The sequence below is a fragment of the Triturus cristatus genome, chromosome 2_1 (assembly GCF_964204655.1).
Source record: "Triturus cristatus chromosome 2_1, aTriCri1.1, whole genome shotgun sequence".
Lineage (NCBI taxonomy): Eukaryota > Metazoa > Chordata > Amphibia > Caudata > Salamandridae > Triturus > Triturus cristatus.
The window spans coordinates 278,075,021-278,095,263 of NC_140581.1; the positions used below are offsets into that span (position 1 = coordinate 278,075,021).

The 20,243-nt window shown below is 46.2% G+C and overlaps 1 protein-coding gene across 3 annotated transcripts in view; it reads right to left on the bottom strand.

Annotated features, from left to right (window-relative positions):
- The window catches only part of CPLANE1 (ciliogenesis and planar polarity effector complex subunit 1), a 2,680,747-nt gene that overhangs the window by 2,310,932 nt on the left and 349,572 nt on the right, over positions 1 to 20,243 (bottom strand). For all 3 annotated transcript variants that reach the window (XM_085631095.1, XM_085631092.1, XM_085631094.1), the window contains exon 13: positions 12,508 to 12,716. In XM_085631095.1, coding sequence (XP_085487221.1) covers positions 12,508 to 12,716 — 209 coding nt within the window. The remainder of the gene's footprint in view (positions 1 to 12,507; positions 12,717 to 20,243) is intronic.

Here is a 20,243-nt window from a genome sequence, read left to right on the forward strand (position 1 = left end):
TGCACGACACTGCCCCTGACAGAGGGAAGGAAGGCTTTCAGTGCAAGCCGGATCGCTCTCAACTCCAACAGGTTGATGTGGATACGAGACTCCGCCGGAGACCAGAGGCCTCTCCCATATGGCCACCCCATCCCAGGAGGGACGCATCCGTCACTACGACATGCTCCGGTTGGGGAAGGGAGAGGCTTCTGCCCATAACCCAATCGCGGTCCGTGAGCCACCACTGCAACTGCTGTGCAGTGCCCTCCGAGATCAAGACATGGTCGGACAGGTTGCCGTGATGCTGGGCCCACTGAAACTTCAGGTCCCACTGCAGAGCCCGCATGCGCCGCCTGGCGTGATGCACTAGTAGGATGCAGGAGGCCATCAGCCCCAGAAGCCGCAACACTAGCCTGACCGAAACCCAGGATAGAGGCCGAAAGATGGGAATCAGGGCCTGAATATCCCGGACCCGCTGTTCCGGTGGATAGACCCGGAACTGCGCCGAATCGAGAACTGCTCCGATGAAGAGGAGCTTCTGAGAGGGACTCAAGTGTGACTTCGGCACGTTGATGGAAAATCCCAGCAAATGCAGGAGATCCGCCGTAGTCTGGAGGTGGGAGACGACTGTCTGGGGCGAGCCCGCCTTCAACAACCAGTCGTCGAGATAGGGGAAGACCGGAACCCCTGATCTGCGCAGATGAGCTGCGACCACCGCCATCACTTTCGTGAACACCCGAGGGGCACTGGTGAGGCCGAAGGGGAGCACGGTAAACTGAAAGTGCTCTTGGCCCACCGTGAACCGCAGGTAACGCCGGTGGGCCGGCAGGACGGGGATGTGGAAATATGCGTCCTGCAAGTCCAACGCTACCATCCAGTCTCCAGGGTCGAGGGCAGCCAGAACCTGAGCCAGAGTTAACATCTTGAACCTCTCCTTCCGGATGAAGGCATTGACGTTCCGGAGGTCCAGGATAGGGCGTAGGCCCCCTTTGCCCTTCTTGGGAACCAGAAAGTAGTGGGAATAACAACCACGACCTACTTCTGGACTCGGAACGCGCTCGACGGCCCCCTTGGCCAAGAGGGCAGAAACTTCCTCGTGGAGAAGATTCAAATGATCCCCCGAGATACGGTGGTGCTGCGGTGGCATGGCTGGAGGGGTCGTCTCGAAGGGGAGGGAGTAGCCCCTTCGGACGATTTGCAGCACCCACCTGTCCGATGTGATGGACCGCCAGTGGAGCAGGTGATGGCGAACTCTGCCGCCCACTGGCGTGGAATGGGCCTGAAAGCTCGGACTAGGAAGGCTTTGAGGCGGATGCTGCCGGGGTGGATGTGGGCTGACCGCGTCGTCCTCCAGAACCGCCTCGGCAGGAACCACGTCCGCGACCGCGCGCAGGTTGGTTCTGCGGCTGGTGGCTAGGCGCACGTGAGGAGGCACCCCTTCCTTGGCCACGAAAGGGGCGAAAAGTGGAAGTTTGCAATCGCGGGGCCGAGAGGCCCAAGGACTTGGCCGTAGCCCGGGAGTCCTTAAAGCGATTCAGCGCACTGTCCGCTTTCTCGCCAAAAAGGCGAGTGCCATCAAAGGGCATGTCCATGAGAGTGCTCTGAACATCGCCCGAAAATGACGTGGACCGCAGCCAGGCGTGACGTCTAAGCGCCACTGTGGTAGAAATTGCCCTACCCAGCGAGTCCGTAGTGTCAAGCCCACATCGGATAGCGTGCCGTGCTGCATCCCTCCCATCGGCCAGAGCCTGGGTAAGTCGTGTCTGGACCTCCTCCGGACACAGGGGCAGCACGTCCTCCACCGCATCCCACAGAGAGTGGGAATAACGGTCCAAGAGACAGGCGGTGTTCAAAGACCGCAGGCCCAAACTAAGGGAAGAGAACAGCTTATTGCCAAACTGTTCCAGTCTCTTGGAATCCCGGTCCGGCGGAGCGGTCGGGAAGGAGGATTGGGAGGTAGAGGCCTGGATAACCAGGCTCTCGGGGGTAGGGTGTTGGGACAGAAAACTGGGGTCGCCCGGAGCAGGGCGGTGGCGCCTGGCGACGTTCCTGTCCACAGGAGGAACTGTGGAGGGCTTGGACCAGGTGCCCTGCAGAACGTCAATGAGGGCCTCATTGAATTGCAGCAGAGGCTCAGTGGAGCTTGCTGCAGACTGAAGCACCTCAGTGAGGACGTTAGTCCTCACAGCCACGGCAGGTAGCTCGAGCCCAAGGGCTGCGGCCGCCTTGCGCAACACCACAGAGAAAGCTGCGCCCTCCTCCGAAGCCACAGTCGGAGGAGAGACGAATCCAGTGTCCGGAGAGGTATCCAGGCCACTGGCCTCCCCCAGTTCATCTGCCCAGTCCTGTGACATTTGAGCCTGAGCGGCCATAGGATCCTCGGATCCCTCCCAGTTGTCCCCATCATCCGATTCCTGGTATACAGGAGGAAGGTACGGAGCCAGGCGGTAGACATAATGTGTCTCTAGCGGCGCCGAACGCGGCGTCCATCGACGCCGGAGCGGCGCCGGGCCCGGAGCGGGACTGAACTGGGGCTCGACGTCTAGCGGAGTCGGCGTCGGGGGTGGTACCGGTGGCGACGCCGGCGGAGGAGGCGTGACGAGGTCGACCGGCGTCGGCGGGGACTCGGGAACGGGTCCCTCGGGCGCTTGCGGCGTCGAGGCCGGAGCCGTCGACGGCGCCGGGGCCGGAGCCACCGGCAGGCAAGGCAGCCCTGTCGGGTCCGCGGGGCCCGAAGGCGCGCCAGCGGGCGTCGACGACAGACCCAGGCTCCTCATGGCCGAGAGGAAGGCACTGACCTCCGCCGGCGTCGCGTTAGTCCCAGGGACCGGCGGGTATGGGGACTTGCGCGGCGCCTGCGGCTCCGCCGGAGCCGCGGGGGTGGAACCACCCTGACCCTCGGCCGAGTCGCGCGACTGGCGAGGGGAGTCCGAAGAGCGGTGTCGCCTCTTGGACTTCTTGGAATGCTTCGACTTACCCGAAGACTTGGATCCCGACGACCGATGGTGACGTCGGCCGAGTGGCGAATCTCGAGAAGCTTACGGGACCGCTCCCGTCTAGCCTTCGAGGTCAGGGCCTTGCAGTCCGAACAAGACTCCGCGTCGTGGTCGAGGCCCAAGCAGTACAGGCACCGGCGGTGATGGTCCGTAACCGACATCAGGCGGTTACAGTCAGCACAGGCTTAAAACCAGGCATCCTACTGGCACCGGAGTCGTTAGACAAGATCAAAAAGGATCGAAAAAGTTAGTCAAAAAGTGACTAAAGGGGTAGCTCTCCCGGATCTGCGCTTACTGGCGCGGAAAAAAGAAGAACTGACGTCAGCGCGCGAGGGCGGCGTCTAAGTACTCCGACGACGTCATTCCGGCGCACGACGACGGACGCGGAGCCGCAGACGACGCCTAGCGACGCGCAAGGGGTATTGCTGACGAAAAATCTTCCGGATCTAGTCTGACGCCTGGGGATATTCCAAGGTGAGGAATCTAACTAACGTGTTTCTTTCAGATCTTGAGCGATGTGTGTATCTCGGTTTTCCAAACATTTATTTTGTATGCTCAACAATGAATTTACTCCAAAGATGATTCCAGTGCTCCTGGGTACGAATGGTGACCATACTTCAATGCAGGGAGTACAGTCGCCTTTATTACTCTTAAAATAGGAGCCGTCTAAGCACTGCTTGGTAATCAATTCAATTGGCCGATCCCATATGTAATGGCGGAAGATTTCTTTTTGAGTTCTCTTACTTCTGCCACTGCTGTACCATTTTCACTAAATCACTCATCCAGGTAATTGTAGTTCCTCGATGTACTAAGTATCTTGCTGTCTAAACACCAAGTCGCCATCTTTTTGCTCCGGTATCTTTAAAAAAATCAGGACTCTTGTTTTGTCCTGTTTAACCTGTAGCCGATTGGCTTCAATAAATTGGTTTAAAGCGTCCTATGCACGGGGTAGTCCGGATTTTGTGTGGTCCATGATCACAATATAATCTGCATATTGTATTATTTGCAATTTGAGGTTTCCCAAATTGGGAAGAACCAGGCAACTGGAATGCAATGATTTCCTTAAATCGGCCCTGTAGAGATTGAACAGCAAGGGGGCAAAAACGCAGCCCTGCTTTAGGCCACAATTGGTGTCAATTTTAGGTGTAACCATGATCGGGCCAGTTTTCTCCCAAACCCATGTCTACGTGTATAAGGAGATTACTGCTCTTAGGAGAATTGGGGATATAGCCCAAGCGTCTAGCTTCCTCCAAAGAGGGACTTTGCAGAAGTGTATGCTGTTGTTTCTGCCAGCATTCAGGTACATTTATGTTGAAACAGGTGAAGGCAGGGAACTTGGATGAAGTGGTTAATGTTACAGGTACTGTGAACAATCTAATAGTTGTGAGAAGACTGCCTTGTGTTTTCTCATCCAAGTGGACATACTGCTGAAGATGATCTTAACTGCATCGATCACCACTCAAGTTTTTTTAATAAGTGTTTGTGCAATGGCATGGGACACATTTCCAGAGTCGCTGAAATGCAGTGTTTAAGTCCCAGCCATGCTGTTGTCTCCATTCAGCCATTCAAGTACGAATGAGCGGGAGCACACAATGCAATCCTCGCGTCACTGAAACAGTGTTTGATTTTCTGGAGATGCTTACGTCATGATGTGAAGTTACTTTAGGACATTGGGAATATCTATTTATCCCAGATTCCCACCAACAGCCTTTCATCAATCGTTGTTGTAAGCCCACACTCTCTGTGAAGCGGATTGTATTTATTGAAGTGTTATTCACAGTTTGCACTGCATTTGTATACACATAATTGGTAAGCTTTTTTAACAGTCCACTTAGATGTGAGGAGTCAGGACACACATTTATTTTCTTTAAGTGTACTAAAAAGTACTGAACAGTTTTTTCTATTTGATTTTTTCCATTTTATGGGAATTCTTCCACACATAACCTCTTCTGGTGATTGCTATGTTGGGCACCTCACCATTACCTGTCTTGGGACTGCAGCACAGTGTTATTGACATGCAAAGCATGTCTAATTTAAATGAAAAGGTGGAAGGTCTTCTAAATTTATTCTTGTGTTTGTGGTGTCAACCCTAGTTATGAAATGAAATTGGCCCTTTTAACAGATTGTTTGGGAGCAGAAGGCCAAGGAGTTTTGTATGACTTGCCAGCTTTATCTTAGGAAGATGACCATGGTCTGAATACATTACAAATGGCTATTAAAAACATGACTTTCATTATCTTAAGAGAGTCGGTACAATTTTGGAGAAATTTCATTTTGGGAGAAGGGTACAGAATGAGGAGGAAATCTGTGGAGAAGTATGTCATTGCTTTGACAAGGCTCGCTTCTTTCTGCAAGTATGGCTTTCTAACTGACTACTGCATTTGATTTCCATTTGCTATTCATTGTCAATATGGCAAAGTAAGGGAGGAGATGTGGCTCAAAAAAGAACCACCCTTAGCTGATTTTATCTTAACATCCAAGCATGTGGAACATTTGATGTGTTGTGTGGAAGAATTGAGGTGTGTGGAAAGTAAAGTAGGAAGAAATATTTAAAATTCAAAGGCAACTGCTTTTGTTGTGGTGAGATGGCAACATGGCTAACTTGAAAGAGTGCCTAGCTATCAAAGCTGTATGTACTAAATGGGGCAAAAGAGGACAGTTCATCGAGTGTCGCATGAATGAAAACAGAGCGAAAGATTTTGTGAAAGATGTGGGTGATAAGGAAAAAGTGAGAGAATTAAAATGTGGCATTCCGTCTGATGTTGTTAAAATGGATAGCAAAGGTCTGGAATTTTCAAGAATCTATATGAAGCGAAAGTGGCCCTCAGTAAAATGGATATCAAACCCAGAAGTAATGGGGAGGGTCAGGCGATGAACATGTTGGTATTTTTCAATCTTCTTAGTCAAAATAAAGAAAGATAGACTGAGGCAAAGATCAATGAGGCTGTGAAGGGGGACAACATTTTGGGCCTCCTGCACCCAAAAAATGATTGGTGTCTAATTTGATCCAAATGCAGAACCTCTGGTGAGTGTGCACCAAGTGGAAGATTTGTTTGAGGATTTTCTGAAGAAATATCCTAACATTTTTAGTCTAAAGTTAGGGTGTCTCCAGAATTGCTCTCACAGGATAAAACTCAGGAAGGGCATTACACTTGTGGTAGTAGTAATAGTAGTAGTGGTAGTGTGGAGAATGCCCATAATTTTCCAAGAAGCTGTTATGTTTGAACTGAACAGACTGTGTGATGATGCTGTCAATATTCCTGTGGAGGCAACAGAGTTTTTGGCACCAGTTTTCTTGGCTTAGAAGGCCAACAGTGACGCAAGGTTTTGTGTAGACCTGAAAAGTTTAAACAGAGAAGTCACTGTAGATGGGTTTCCACTACCTAATTTGGTGGAAATGTTATCCATATTGTCTGATGCCAAAATCTTTACTACCCTGGAGCTAGCTTATGCTACCACCAGGGCAAGTTGGAGGAGGGTTAGCAAAATCTCCTAGCTTTCATAAGACCCATGAGTTCTTACAAATTTCTTAGGATACCCGTTGGGCTCGTCTCAGCAGCGTCAATTCCTTTTTTTTTTTTTTTTTTTTTAGCGTTACAGATAATCTGGTGGGTGATCTCGATTGTGTTAGATGCTTCTGAAATGACCTTCTCGTCTTTGGTAGTACATAGGTAGGACGCAATAGCAGGGTCTGCAAATGTTTCAGAAATTTGAAAGGAGCTGCAATGACTAACTGAACGTAAATGCAACTTTGTAAAAACTGCGTACTTCGGCCACCATATCATGCAGACTAGGGTGAGACCTAAAAGATTTGGTGGAGACTATTTGTGAGCTGCAAAAACCTTTCATTAAAACCAGGTTGTATAATTTAGGCATTGCTGGATTTTATAGTCGTTTTGCAACCTATCTTAAGTTTCGGTCTGCTGAGTTGAAAAATGTATACAAAAGAGGAGAGGACTTTATCTTGAGTGAGACATGTGTGAATGAATTTGTTCAATTAAAGGAGCAGTTGGGGATAGCTCTAGATTTAAAGGACTATGTTCCAGGCAGGGAGATTATAGCAGTCACAAACGTTAGTGGTAAGGGATTGTGCACAGGCCTGTTACAGAGGCATGATGGAAAGAAGTACGTCATTACAAATAATGTGCCTCCTTGATGTTGAAAGGAGATCATTTTAACTATTCTGTTATTGATAAGGAGACATTGGCAGCTAGTTGGGCTGTCAAGAAGCCCTGCAGTTTTCTATGGGATTGTGTTTTAACAATCAAATCCGATCAGAAGCCCCTGAGAGTATTGTTGATAAAAAAACTGGGCTTGACTGTTTCTTCACTCATCAGAAGATGGGTTGTTGAGCTACAAGAACTAGGCCTGGGCAAAATATCCGTTCCGTTCGCGGAATTTGCGATAATTTGGCATTTCCGCGTTCCGCGGAGAGCGCGGAAATGTCAAAATTTCCGCATTCCGCAGCTTTGCGATAATTTGGTTCTTGCTCGCGCTGTAAAATAATACATTCTCGCACGCGCGATCGCCTTACCTGAATCCCCGCGTTCGCCGACAAGTTTTCCCGATCCGGTCGCGTTCTCCATGAGATGTTGTATTGTTTTAGCCATTTGCGCTGTCTCGCGACAGTTCGCGTCCGCAGTGACGTCATGCGTCGCGCGATCACGTCTTTTTTCTCGCGATCATGCACCGCGAGACAACTGAAAACAAGATGGCCGCGCCCGCGAGCAACCGCAGGGGTAAGTTAGCGACCCGCAACCATGCAAAAAATATCGCGAACGGGCGGGAAAAAAACTTCCGCATCTTCGCGATATTTCCGCTTGTTTGCGGAGATTTTTAACATTTTCGCGATAATTTGCGAAAGTCGCTTTCGCAAATTCCGCTCACCCCTAACAAGAACACAATTTTAACGTTGAATATATTCCAGGCACATCCAATTGTGTAACTGATTGTTTGTCAAAATTAGTTACTAAGACAGTCAAGTCGGAGGGGGACCTGGAGGAGAATGCAGATTGGCCAACTGAAAACATATTCATAATAAGACAAGGAGCTATTGTAGAAGATGAGTAAAAAGTGGGAGTAGAGTAGGAAGAGTTTCTTAAAAAATTGAGGTTGCATTTGTTAGACAGATGTCCGGGGGGAAAGAAAAATAAGACCAGCACTTCGCCCCTTTAAGGTAACTTAGGATGAGATGTCTAAGAGGGTTTTATGACATTACAATACTGCCAGTTACCATGCATTTTTCTTTACGACGTATATATATATATATTTTACCACCCAAAACCTTTATCTACCCCTAAACCCTAAGAACACCCTTACCACCGAATACCCCTCCGCACCCTAAAAATACCCTTACCATTGAATGCCCTTACCCATCCCTAAACCCTAAATATACCCTTATTACCCTATACCCCTACCATCCCTAAACCCTTAGATACCTTTACCACCCTATTCATCCACCCATCCCTAAAACCTAAAAATACCTTAAGTATCCAATACCTTTACACCCACCCCTAAACACTAAAATCACCCTTACCACCCAATACCGCTACTCGCCCTTAAGCCCTAAAAACACCCTTACCACCCAATACCCCTACTCACACTTAAACCCTAAAAACACCCTTACCTCCCAATAACCTTATCCACCCCATAACCCTAAAAACACCCTTACGACCCAATACCCCTACCCAGCCCGAAATCCAAAAAACTCCCTTACCACCCAATATCCTTTCCCACCCCTAAACCCTAAAAATATCCTTACCATCCAGTACCCTTACCCACCCCTAAACCCTAAAAGTAACTTTACCACCCAATACCCTTACACCTACCCTGAAACCTTACAAATACCATTACCGTACAATACCCTTACACACACACCTAAACCCTTAAAACACCCTTACCACCCATTCCCCATACTCACCTTAAAAATACCCTTACCACCGAATGCCCTTATCCACCCTTAAATCCTAAAAAACAGCCTAACCACCTTACACCCTTACCCATCCCTAAACCCTAAAAATACCCTTAGTACCATATACCCATACCTATCCTTAAACCCTAAAAATACCCTTAGTACCCTATACCACTACCTATCCCTAAACCCTAAAATACCTTTAACACCCTATACATCTACCCATCCCTAAACCCTAAAAATACTCTAACTATCCAAAACCCTTACACCACCGTCTAAACGCTTAAAACACCTTTACCACCCAATAACCTTACTCACCCTTAACACCCAATAACCCTACTCACCCCTAAACCCTAAAAACACCCTTACAACCCAATGACCCTACCCACCCTAAATCATAAAAATACCCTTATTACTCAATACCCTTACCTATCCCTAAAAATACACTTATCCCCCAATACTCCTACCCATCCCTAAAATACATTTACCACCCTATACTCCTACCCATCCCTAAACCCCTACCTAATCCTAATCCTAAACCCTATAGAGAGAAAAAGAGAAAGAGAGTGTGTGTGTGTGTGTGTGTGTGTGTGTGTGTGAATACACACAAACATTTATCCTAAATACTTTACTGTGCGTGGCAAGGACATGAGTGGCAAAGGCATATGTGCGGTAACAAATGTGTGGTAAAAACACTGCGTGCTAATTACTGTATTGTAAAGGCTGTTCCTCATTAAGAGAAAGGCTTACTTTTCTGAGGTTATAGATTGGTTGTAGAGGTTTGTCTTGGGAGCAAAGTGATTCATCTGGCACATGAGTGGCAACTTGGTGTAGTGAAAACTAAGGAATATATTTGTGCTGATTCCCAGTGGCCAGGTTGGCCATGGAGGATGAAAGGGTTGTTAGATTCTGTAGTAAATGTGTTGCAATAAATGAAACATATAAGGCTTGTTTGCCACTGGTGGTTTGTAAATATTTGGCTTGTGGGCATTGGTAGGAGGTTGCAGTACACACTGTGGGTCTACTTAGGGGTGAGCAATCAACTCCCGATCTCTTAGTGGCCATGGATATGGTCTCCAAGTGTCTTATTGCAAGCATCCTACTATCCACTTTTGTGTGTTCGATGTAATGCCCCAAGCAGCCAAGACTATGCCCAGAAGTGGGTCCCTTGCACACTGTGCCACTGAAACCAAGCTACACCTGACTAAAGAGCCCCAATTAGGGTGAAACTAGTCTTGGGTTGAGTGGGTTCGGTTTCGAAGAGGACCTGGCTTGGCAGTTTGGACTGGACTGTTCCCACTGGAGCATGGTCAAGACTGATTTGCATGTAGCTGGGTCTAATCTGAGGTGTCATGGACAGAAAAAGAATGAAGGGTTGGAATCCTACCCCGATCTATTGCCAGTGGTTAGACTTATTGCATGCATCCTCCCATCACCTTTTGTGTGTTTGGTGTAGTTCCCTAAGTGGCCAAGGGTATTCCTGGACTTAGGTCCCTTGCTCACTGTGCTGCTGGAACCAAGCTACACCTGACTAAAGAGCTCCAATCAGGGCGGACCTGGCCTTGGTTTGCTTGTGTTCAGGTACGGAGAGGACCTGGCTTGGCAGGTCGAGCTAGACTATTCCTATTGGATCAGGGTTAAGAACGATTTACATATAGCTGCATCTCACCGGAGAAGGAGAAAGATGGTTGGAATGCTACCTGATCGATTCCCAGTGGTTAGACTTATTTTATGCATCCTCTAATCACCTTTTATTTGTTTTCTGTTCTATAGGTGGCCTAAAGTAATGAGTTTCAAAGACATCACACCATGTATGTTCCTTAGGTTCTAGGAAGAATTTTTCATTGGTAAGGGCTTTCTAAAGGTCATGCTTTGAGATAATGGGGTACCTCTGTGTTCCTGGGAAGTAGAAGATTACCTTGGATCTTTGTGACACCACACACAAAATACTTTCTATGCAATCTTGAGTTGAACGGTATGGTTGAGCGTGTCAACAGGATGTTGAAGGAAAGTACACAGTCGAATAGGAAGAACAGAATTAAATGCATGAGGATCTTGCAAGAACATTTGGTGGCCTATCGGGGTTCTCCTCACTCCACCACTGGGAAAACTCCTTTTGAGCTTTTCTAGCATAGGAGACTCCACCCCAAATTACTTATTGGTTGGATGAGTTGGAGAAACAGGTGGGTCAATGTCTGAGTAACTGATGACTGGAGGGCCAAGGAAAAGTAAATATAGTTAATGACAAATGAGTTATGACAAAAGTATTGTGAACGATGTTGCAGTTCATGTGGGCAATTCAGTTAAGATTCGAGCAACTGTGGGAGTGGAGAGGTAGTCAAAGTACACTAAACCTAGAATAGTTGTGAAGTTATTCAAGAATGTAATCAAAACTAATGATGGTCGTATTTGGAATATGAGCAGGGTGGTTCTGTCAGACATCAAATCTGAAAAACATGGATGTGTTCAAGATTCCACTCATTTCTCTCCCAGGGAGAGTGAGTAAATACTAAATACTTCAGTGGATCTGCTGGTTAAAAAGAAAAATTGTAGTGAAGGAAAACAAGGTTTAGGGTTATGAGCTCAAATATTTCCCATGTATGTAATTTAGCCCTATGCCTTGGTTGAGCTGTTTTATCTCAATTTTTCTATTTCATCGTTCTGGGTTTGGAAGTTAAATCATATGGGGTTTTCTTATTTTACTTTCTTATACATGGGTATCTCAGTGTTCAATATGCTATGTTCAATATGGCAGGGTTCTTTTTCTTATGTTCTAAGGGGGAGATGTGTGGTGGCTTCTGTTTACTGTTACCCGTGAAGTCAACTCTAGAATCTTATGACTTCACTATGGTGGTACTCCAAGGGTAGATATCTGGTGTAGACAGTTGATGGCTCTAGTTGGAATAAAGGTCTCTCCCAATTTACCTTCTCATTGTAAGCTGCTTTCCTACACTTGGCTCACGCTAGACCGGAGGACAATAGCTTGAAACAAAAGCAGTGTGAAACACTAAGACTTAAAGGGGCCAACCAGGGAAGAGAAAAACAGTCCTCATTGCTAAGTCTTGCACCTCTAACAAACAGCAACAATATGCTTTCTAGAATATTTCTGTTTGATAATGTCATGCAGTGTTTTGAGGTCCAGTTTAACATCATTCACGTGATGGCCCATTCAGTTGTTCTCTAGCAGTGCCATTATCCCCTAAGGTGGAGGAGAGTAGATTTGTCATGCATGCATATTGGTGCTATGTATTTTTGGGGGTAAAAAAGCAAAAGACAGCATATGGTGAGATGCATCATAAAAGAGTTTGAAGACAAGATGCTGTAATAGTCATTGCATCAACAGCCAGAACCCTGTGGCAATAATACAAGAAATGAAGGTTAAGATAAAGATTCAGATGATAATACACTCACCAACTCTAAGCATTATTGATCAGAGGAAAAGGGAACTAAGGACAAGGAGTAGGAAGCAAAAGGAACACTTCTGAATAAAAGGGTACAACCGAGCTTTCACATGGGAAACAAAGATTTACTTGCAGTTATCAAAACACCAAATGTTAGTGAGTAGGATTCAATCCCAATATTAGTAGTTGAATTAGGCACACACAGGATATGCATACTGACCAGTCACAGGTTTAAGACGCACTGCTTTCTCCAGAGTATCACCAGAAGACTGTAGCGTCGCCTGAATATGACATAATATGACAGCAACAATCGATTCTTCGTCATTTATTTTCTCTTTTAATTGGCTGTCATTCCTTGACACGTGCAGGCAGAGCTGTGCTTGACATCGAAGTGCTTGCTGGTATAGTAACCGCCAAAGGAATGTCAGCCTGCAGCACAGCAACAGTGATAAGATAGTAAAAGAATGTGCAGAACGGGAAATACATCATTTGATTGCTATAAATGAAGTGATTAATGTAGATAGCATTTACTTAAATATGTCTAAGAATAAGTCATGTGGCAAACACTGTTTAACAATACAATAGCTGCATGGAGCAGCAGAGAAGCATTACTGTTTTTCTCCCATTCACACAAAACTAATATTAAAAATAAATAACTAGCTAATGCCCTATCCTATACAAGTACACACCAACACTTAAAATAGTTTATGTAAAATAAAAAACACATGATAAAGTGTTTCCTCACCATTAACACCTGTTAATTACAGCGCCTAGAGATGGCAGTATGATGTGCTAGATAAAAAACATATAATCGTAAGTTATAGTCGTCTTGCTGTTAACTAGAACTGTAACTAGTTACACCCATTCAATTGCAAATACGTCACCTGTGTCTCTGGTAATAATGTTATCAAAATGAAAGGCCTAACGGTAATGGTAAATATATGTACCTTGTCGTTATGGATGAGCCATGCTGCCTGAACTAGTAGTAAAGCATTGTCTGTTTATGCATCAAGACCGTCTGGCTTAGCCAAAAAACTCAAGACAGTTCTTATACTGATGTCTGCCAGTTTGACAAGATCTTTACACATGCCAGAATAGCTTTACAGATGTTTGTATTAGGAGACGTGGAGTTTGGACCAAGATAAACAATCTACTCATCTTAGGTAAAATGCTTTCTGGTGAATAATATCACTGCAGATTCCTCACCTTGAGATTATCCCTAGGTGCCAGACTGGCTCCAGAAGACCATTAAGCTTAGCCCCTGGATGCCAGTCAGTGGTGTTGTGAGGCTCTGCATTGACTTCTCTCCACCACAAAAGAGATGACCGGAGCCAATGTAAGGGTCACGGATGCGCGCCGACACAAGTTTCTGGACACTGTCTGCGTCCTCAGACATGGAGTTCAAAACAACCAATTATTTGTGCCAGTGGGCCGATCTCTAATTTGGGACCTTTCCAGATGTAAAAGAGTCCATTCCACAGGAAGGAGGCAATTGGGTGGTGGGGAATCTGCGGTTAGATACAGTATCCATTAGGAAGAGTGTTACTGAAGTTAAGTCATTTTCTTCTGATAGATACTTCTCTCAGAAGAATTCTCACCTTTAGAATAGCTGTAAAAACAGTACCTCTTGCAGTGCAGGTCTTTGGAATGACTCAGACCAAAAGGTCCTGCAAGCTCAAAAAGCTAAAATGCCCTTCTCGTCAGACCTGGCTGTCAAGGCATGTGGGCTTTGTGAACATGTGCACTAATGCCCACATTGTAACATGACAAATATCCAGGACAGGCAGTTGGCACACAAAAGCATTGTTAACAGCCTTGGCCCTGATGGAATGAGCCCCCAGTCCTTCATGAAGCTGCTTCTTGGCCAAAATGAGGAATATCTACTTGGACAAAGTCCTTTTCTGTACCTCCTTGCCCATCTTTGCCCCTGAGAATCTCACAAAGAGGTAATTGTCCACCCGTTTTTGGTGCAATCGAAGTAAAAGCTTAGTGCTCTTTCGGGGTCCAAATGATTGGCTCTCCCCATCGCTTTTGGGGGGTGAGGCGGAGCAAAAAACAATCTGAGGAGAAAAGGACTCTGATGTGAAAGGGAGTCACAACCTTCAGTAAAAATGCTGATCTAGTCCTCAGTTAGTTCAAAAAAGAAGGTGAAGGAGGCTGGCCAGCCAAACACTGAAGCTCACACATACAACAAGCTGAAGTCATCTTAATAAGAAAGAAAATTTCAGGGGCAGGAGACCTAGAGGACAGGTGTTTAACGGCTCAAAAGGGGTGCACATAAGATCAAATTGAGGTCCCAATGTGTTATCACGAAGGGATAGAAGTAATAGTTGATTAAAACTTTGAGAAATCGCATCACAGCGGGATTTTTGAACAAGAACGGCTAGTATGCTAAACACAAAAGGGTCCATAGATAACCTTTAACCGTGCCCACTGCAAGTCCTTGCTGAGCTACAGACAAAACAAATAACAAAACATCCAACAGTTTGGTATGCAATAGGTCTAGCTGCCCAGCCGTGGATGTCCCCATTTGCTCACACTGCTCTTTTAAACCACTCTCTATCCCCAAATCCCGTCCTGTTTCACTGATCTCAACACTATTTAAAATGTTCTCCTTAAACTGCAGATCTTTACCTAAACACCGCTCTGAAATGGCTATCCTGCTTGAAGAGGAGTCCGAACCGGACCTTGTGCAATGCCTTCTGCTGGGATATCATATCCTGAGGAGAGATCGGGAACAGGGGAAGGAGGAGACATTGCCATCATTCTAAACGATCGGTTTAAATGCCGCATCATTCCAAATATTCGACCGGATTGTGAAAATTTCTCCTTCGCTATCACTTTCTCACCCACACACACCCTCTCAGGCATCCTAATCTATCGCCCTCCTGGAGCCTATGGACAACTTTTCTAACTTTTACCAGAAATTGCTGCCAAATTGGCAAGCTACCCCTCTAACTCTACGCTATTAGGGGACCTTAACCTGCATTTAGACGACCCATTAAACTTACTGCCGCCTGATCGAGCCCAAAACCTCCTAGCTATCCAGTTTAAGCAAAAAGTCACTGGCCCTACTCATGCAAAAGGTCACCTCTTAGAACCTATTTTTACCAATTATATTGAACTCTCTGTAGAAGACCCATCTCCAGTGCCATGGTCAGACCATTTTGTGATCCCTTTTTCTTGGGACACTCTGATACACACCCCCCCTTACTGGTACGGTTAGTAGCTGGAAATGTTCCTGGTCCAACCTTCCGTTAGGATCATGGATTTCAGTTCTGGGAGACACTACCCCTATTTTAGACCCAAATCCCATCTCCGCTAATGAAAAGTTTAACGATTGGATTGACGCTTCCCTTGACTTAGTCCTCCCAAAGAAACACATCCATAAAAAAGTTAGGGATAATCCCACTCCGTGGTACTCCCCCCAAGCTGTCGGAGTACCAACAAGTCTGCAAGAGATTGGAAAGGAATTGGAGAAGGGATTATGATGCACTAAGCAAACCGAATTACAGGGACTCTATAAAAGTCTATCAATCAGAAATGAAAGCTGCACACGCAGCCTACTATGAGGAAAGAATTAACTAAGCCTCTAATTCGCCCGTGAAATCTTCCAGATAGCGAAGAATCTTCTAAAACGGCCTGTCTCTGATGCTCCCCTTGAGGGCTCTCCTGCCTGTTGTAATGAACTGGCAAAATTCTTTTACAATAAAAGTCAAGATATTTTCAATAGCTTTTTCCATCCCCCTTCTCCCCTCCCCCCCCCCCAACAACACCCTTCTAAGGAGGCCACCATGCTCAGCGAGCATTCCCTCAAGGAAATTCCCTTGATGGATATGGACACTTTAATAAAGATCTCTATATGGGTAAAATCTGGCTCCCCCAGCGACCCAGCATCTCCTCAATCTCTGAGTAAGGCTTGGGAACTAGTCCTTTTGAAGTTGATCAATTCATCTATCTCCACCGGACTAGTGCCGCCACCATGGAAACAAACTATGGTGAAGGTACTGCTGAAGAAACCCGATACCTGGGAAACTACCGTCCCAACTCTCTTCTTCCTGGGATTAGTAAAATGCAAGAAAAACATTAATTCTGTCCTCTTTACATTTCTGGAGTCTCACAATGTACTGCACAATTCCCAAACCGGATTCCGCCCCCAACATGGGACAGAGACTGCTTTACTGGCAGTAGTAGAAGAGTCTATAAAGATTCTTGACCAAGAAGGAACGGCAGCTATCATCCTCTTGGACCTTAGCGCCGCCTTCAACATGGTCAATTATGACATCCTGATCAGCAGGTTGAAGAATGTTGGAGTCTCGGGCGGTGTTATCATCTGGTTACAGTCCTTCCCGGAGGATAGGACCTTTTGAAGGAGTCCGCACCTCAAAATGTATGTCACTCAGTTGCGACGTCCCTCAAGGTTCATCCCTAAGTCCAACACTGTTTAACGTTTATATGAGTCCCCTGGCACAGATTGTCCTTCCTTTTGGTAGTAAGATAGTCACATAAGCCGATGACACCCAATTAGTTGTGCCCTTAAATCTGGAAAACTCTCCGCCCTGCTTAGGTCCCGGTTTGGAAAAAGTAGCTAAATGGATGGAATCATCATACCTTAAACTTAATGGAGAAAAGACAGAATTTATGCTGCTGGGTAATCCAGCCATTTCTGACTTTGGATTAGTATGGCCAAGCTGTCTTGGCCCTCATCCGGTACCAAAAAACCAGATCAAAAGTCTGGGCATGTGGTTAGATAGGTCACTTAAATTTGATTATCAGGCAAAGAAACTGGCCGCCTCATGCTACGGCATCCTACGAATGCTCCACAAAATCCTTCCGCTCCTTCCCTTCCCGGCAAGGAGACTCATGATACAGGCCCTAATTCTCTTCTGTGTCGACTATGGAAACGCTCATTATTTAGGAGCCCCACGGGCAATCACAACCAAACTGCAAATCACTTAGAATTGCGCAGCACGTATGCTTCTTAAGATCCCCAACAGCCAATCTGCAAGGCCTGCATTGAAGACCTTGCACTGGCTCCCCGTCATGGACAGAATAAAATTCAAGTCTTTATGTATTTCCCGCATTGCCCACAAGTCCTTCTGGAAGAAAGGACCTTCTATCTTCCAGACCATCATCTCCCCCTATCATCCTAGCAGATGCCTCCGTTCAATCAACCTCTACCTAGCTTCAGTCCCCATAATTAAAAGGGCAAGAAGTGGTGGTCGGTCCTTCCACTACAACGCTGCCAAACTATGGAACGCTCTCTCCCTCCATCTGCGTTCAGACCCCAACCTCCTGCCCTTTTGTATGCTCTTGAAAACTTGGCTTTTTCAAAACCCCACTTACTAAGCTGTTGTCAACTGTCTGATGCTTTCGCTAGCACTGAGACGCCTACGGGTAGCTACGCGCTCTATAAATATTCCTAACATAACATTACATGTGCCACACCAGGCCACAAACTTGGTCAAGGGTCCAGACATTTTGTAGAAGCATGCTTGGCCATTAGGAGGACATACGCTACTGCTGGAGGGAGACTGGATGGAGTCAAATGTCGTCACTCAATCTTCACATATGAAGGCGTCGATTGCGCAAACCTTGGTGCAAGACCCTTCTCTTCTGCTGCGACAGAAGATCATCCCGATGCGGCAACCTGATTGAAAGAAAGATGCCATGCTCAGAAGTTCCAGGTCCCACAATCCCCTGGCCTACTTTAGAGCCACTAGGATACCTTGAGTCTGGTCATTGTTCATTGTTGGTCTACAAAACTCGGGGTAAGAGAGTCAGTGGTATATAGGGGTCCCATGCTCAATGCTAGGTGTAATGCATCTCTGAGAGAGAGCATCCCAGAGAACTCCAGCACTTTAAAGTGTGGGCATTGAGAGTTCAAAGTCCTGAAATTGAGCCAGGGTTCACCCAACCACTGGGCGAATCGCTGTGCCAGTTCCGGATGTGACTGGCATTTGTGAACTACTAGGCATCGCCAACTGAGTTGATTTGTCATGGCAAAGATCTCATCCGATGGTGTACAATCAGGGAAATGCCCTGATGAATCAGCCGATGGCAGAAGCACAGGGCCTCTCTGCAACCCAGAACCGAGGACCCCATACTGCACTGTTGCAATAACATATGCGCTTGAGTACCTGATGGACATCAGGAAGACTTTCAACGCCAAGCAAATGGTCCGTTAATAAAACAGGTTGATGTGTAGGCAGATCTCCGTCGAAGGCGGTAGTCCTCTGATCTTCACCTTTACCAGATAGGCTCCCCAACCCAGCAGTGATGAATCTGTCACCACTGGGGAGCTCTTGGTGGGTTAGGGAGAGGAGTTCACTGCAGATCTTTTGCAGTCTCCTCAGAACCTTGGATGGAATCTGACAGGTTACCTTGGTGCTGGCACACTAAGACTTTAGATCCCACTGCAGAGCACCCAAATGCAAACTTTCATGGTCGACAAGCAGGCCAAGAATCTTCAGAGCTGCCCTCACTGAGATCCCAGACTCAGGCTGAAACATCGGGGTCTTAGCAAGAATGGCCTGTACTGGTTGATCAGGAGAAATGGCCGGAAAACAGACCTTTACCCAGAATGGTCAAGAGGAAAGGGAGTTTGTGCAACGGAGTCAGGTGTGACTTAAATGCATTGATCACAAACCCCAATGATGTAAGGATGTCCACAGTTGTCTGGAGGTGGTCCACAACCGACTGTTATCGAGCCCATTTTCTAAAGCCAATTGTCAAGGTGGGGAAGATTAGTACCCACGACCCCTGAAAGTATGGAACTCGCTTCCGGTATACATCCGAGCTCTTGAAGACCTGCTCGCCTTCAGGCAGGCGATTAAAACTTTCCTGTTTCCCGTGTTTGTTTAATTTCTTTTTCTTTTATTGTGTGTTATGTTATAGTGTCTGTCAAAGCGCCAGGACGCCCCTTTGCTGGGGCAGCTGTGCGCTATAAAAATATAAATAACATAACATAACATAACATAACATTCTGCAACACAGCCATCACCTTAAACACCCGACAGGCACTGGTGAGGCCGAAAGGGAGCACAGCCAACTAAAAATGCTTGTGGCACACCTTGAACTACAGGTAGCACCTGTAGGACAGCTCATAGAAATAGGTGTTCTGTAAATCCAATGGTACCATCCAGTCTCCTGGATTCAGGGCAGATAGAACCTGGGGGCCTGCATGAGCATCTTGAATTTGTCTTTCCACAGGAAGACATTGAGAGGTCGAAGACCTAAAATAGAACAAAGGCCTCTGATCTTTTTGGGCACTAGAAAATAACAGGAGTAACACCCAGTTCCAATCCCAAAGACCAGGACTCTCTTTGGCTCCTTTCACCCCAAAAATCTGAACATCCTGCAGGAAAATGGACAAATGCTCCTCTAAAATGTCCTCTGATGAAGAAGGCACAAGAGGGACTGGGACAGAAAGGAATGGAATGGTGTAGCCCCATTGGACTATCCGAGCACCTGTTAAAGCCTGCAATTTGATGAAATATCACACACGACTGATCAACGGGCAGAAACTCTCCTATTTACGGAAGAAGATACCCACCGAATTTATTCTCTGATTCAAGAACCTGAAAGTACAAGCACAGGATCAACCCAGTCAAACATTAAACAATTATTATACATGTCAAAACGCATCGTCAACCAACAATTACATGCTAGGACATTAATTAAATATCACAAGGTACAACGCATCCCTCGTGGACTAAGGATATCTCTCAAATCAACTCTTTGTAAAAACAACACAAGGTTCACTGAAAAGTTGTTCGCTATACTGAACAAATGTTCTTTAGATCTAATCCTATTAATAAACGAGGAATTGGCAAAACTCATTGAGGAGTTAAATAAAGAAGTCAACCAACTAAAGCAAGAACTAAGCACCAATTTAAACAAAGATGAATGGGATGAAGTTCTCAAAGACATCAATCAACAATTGGAGAATTACAC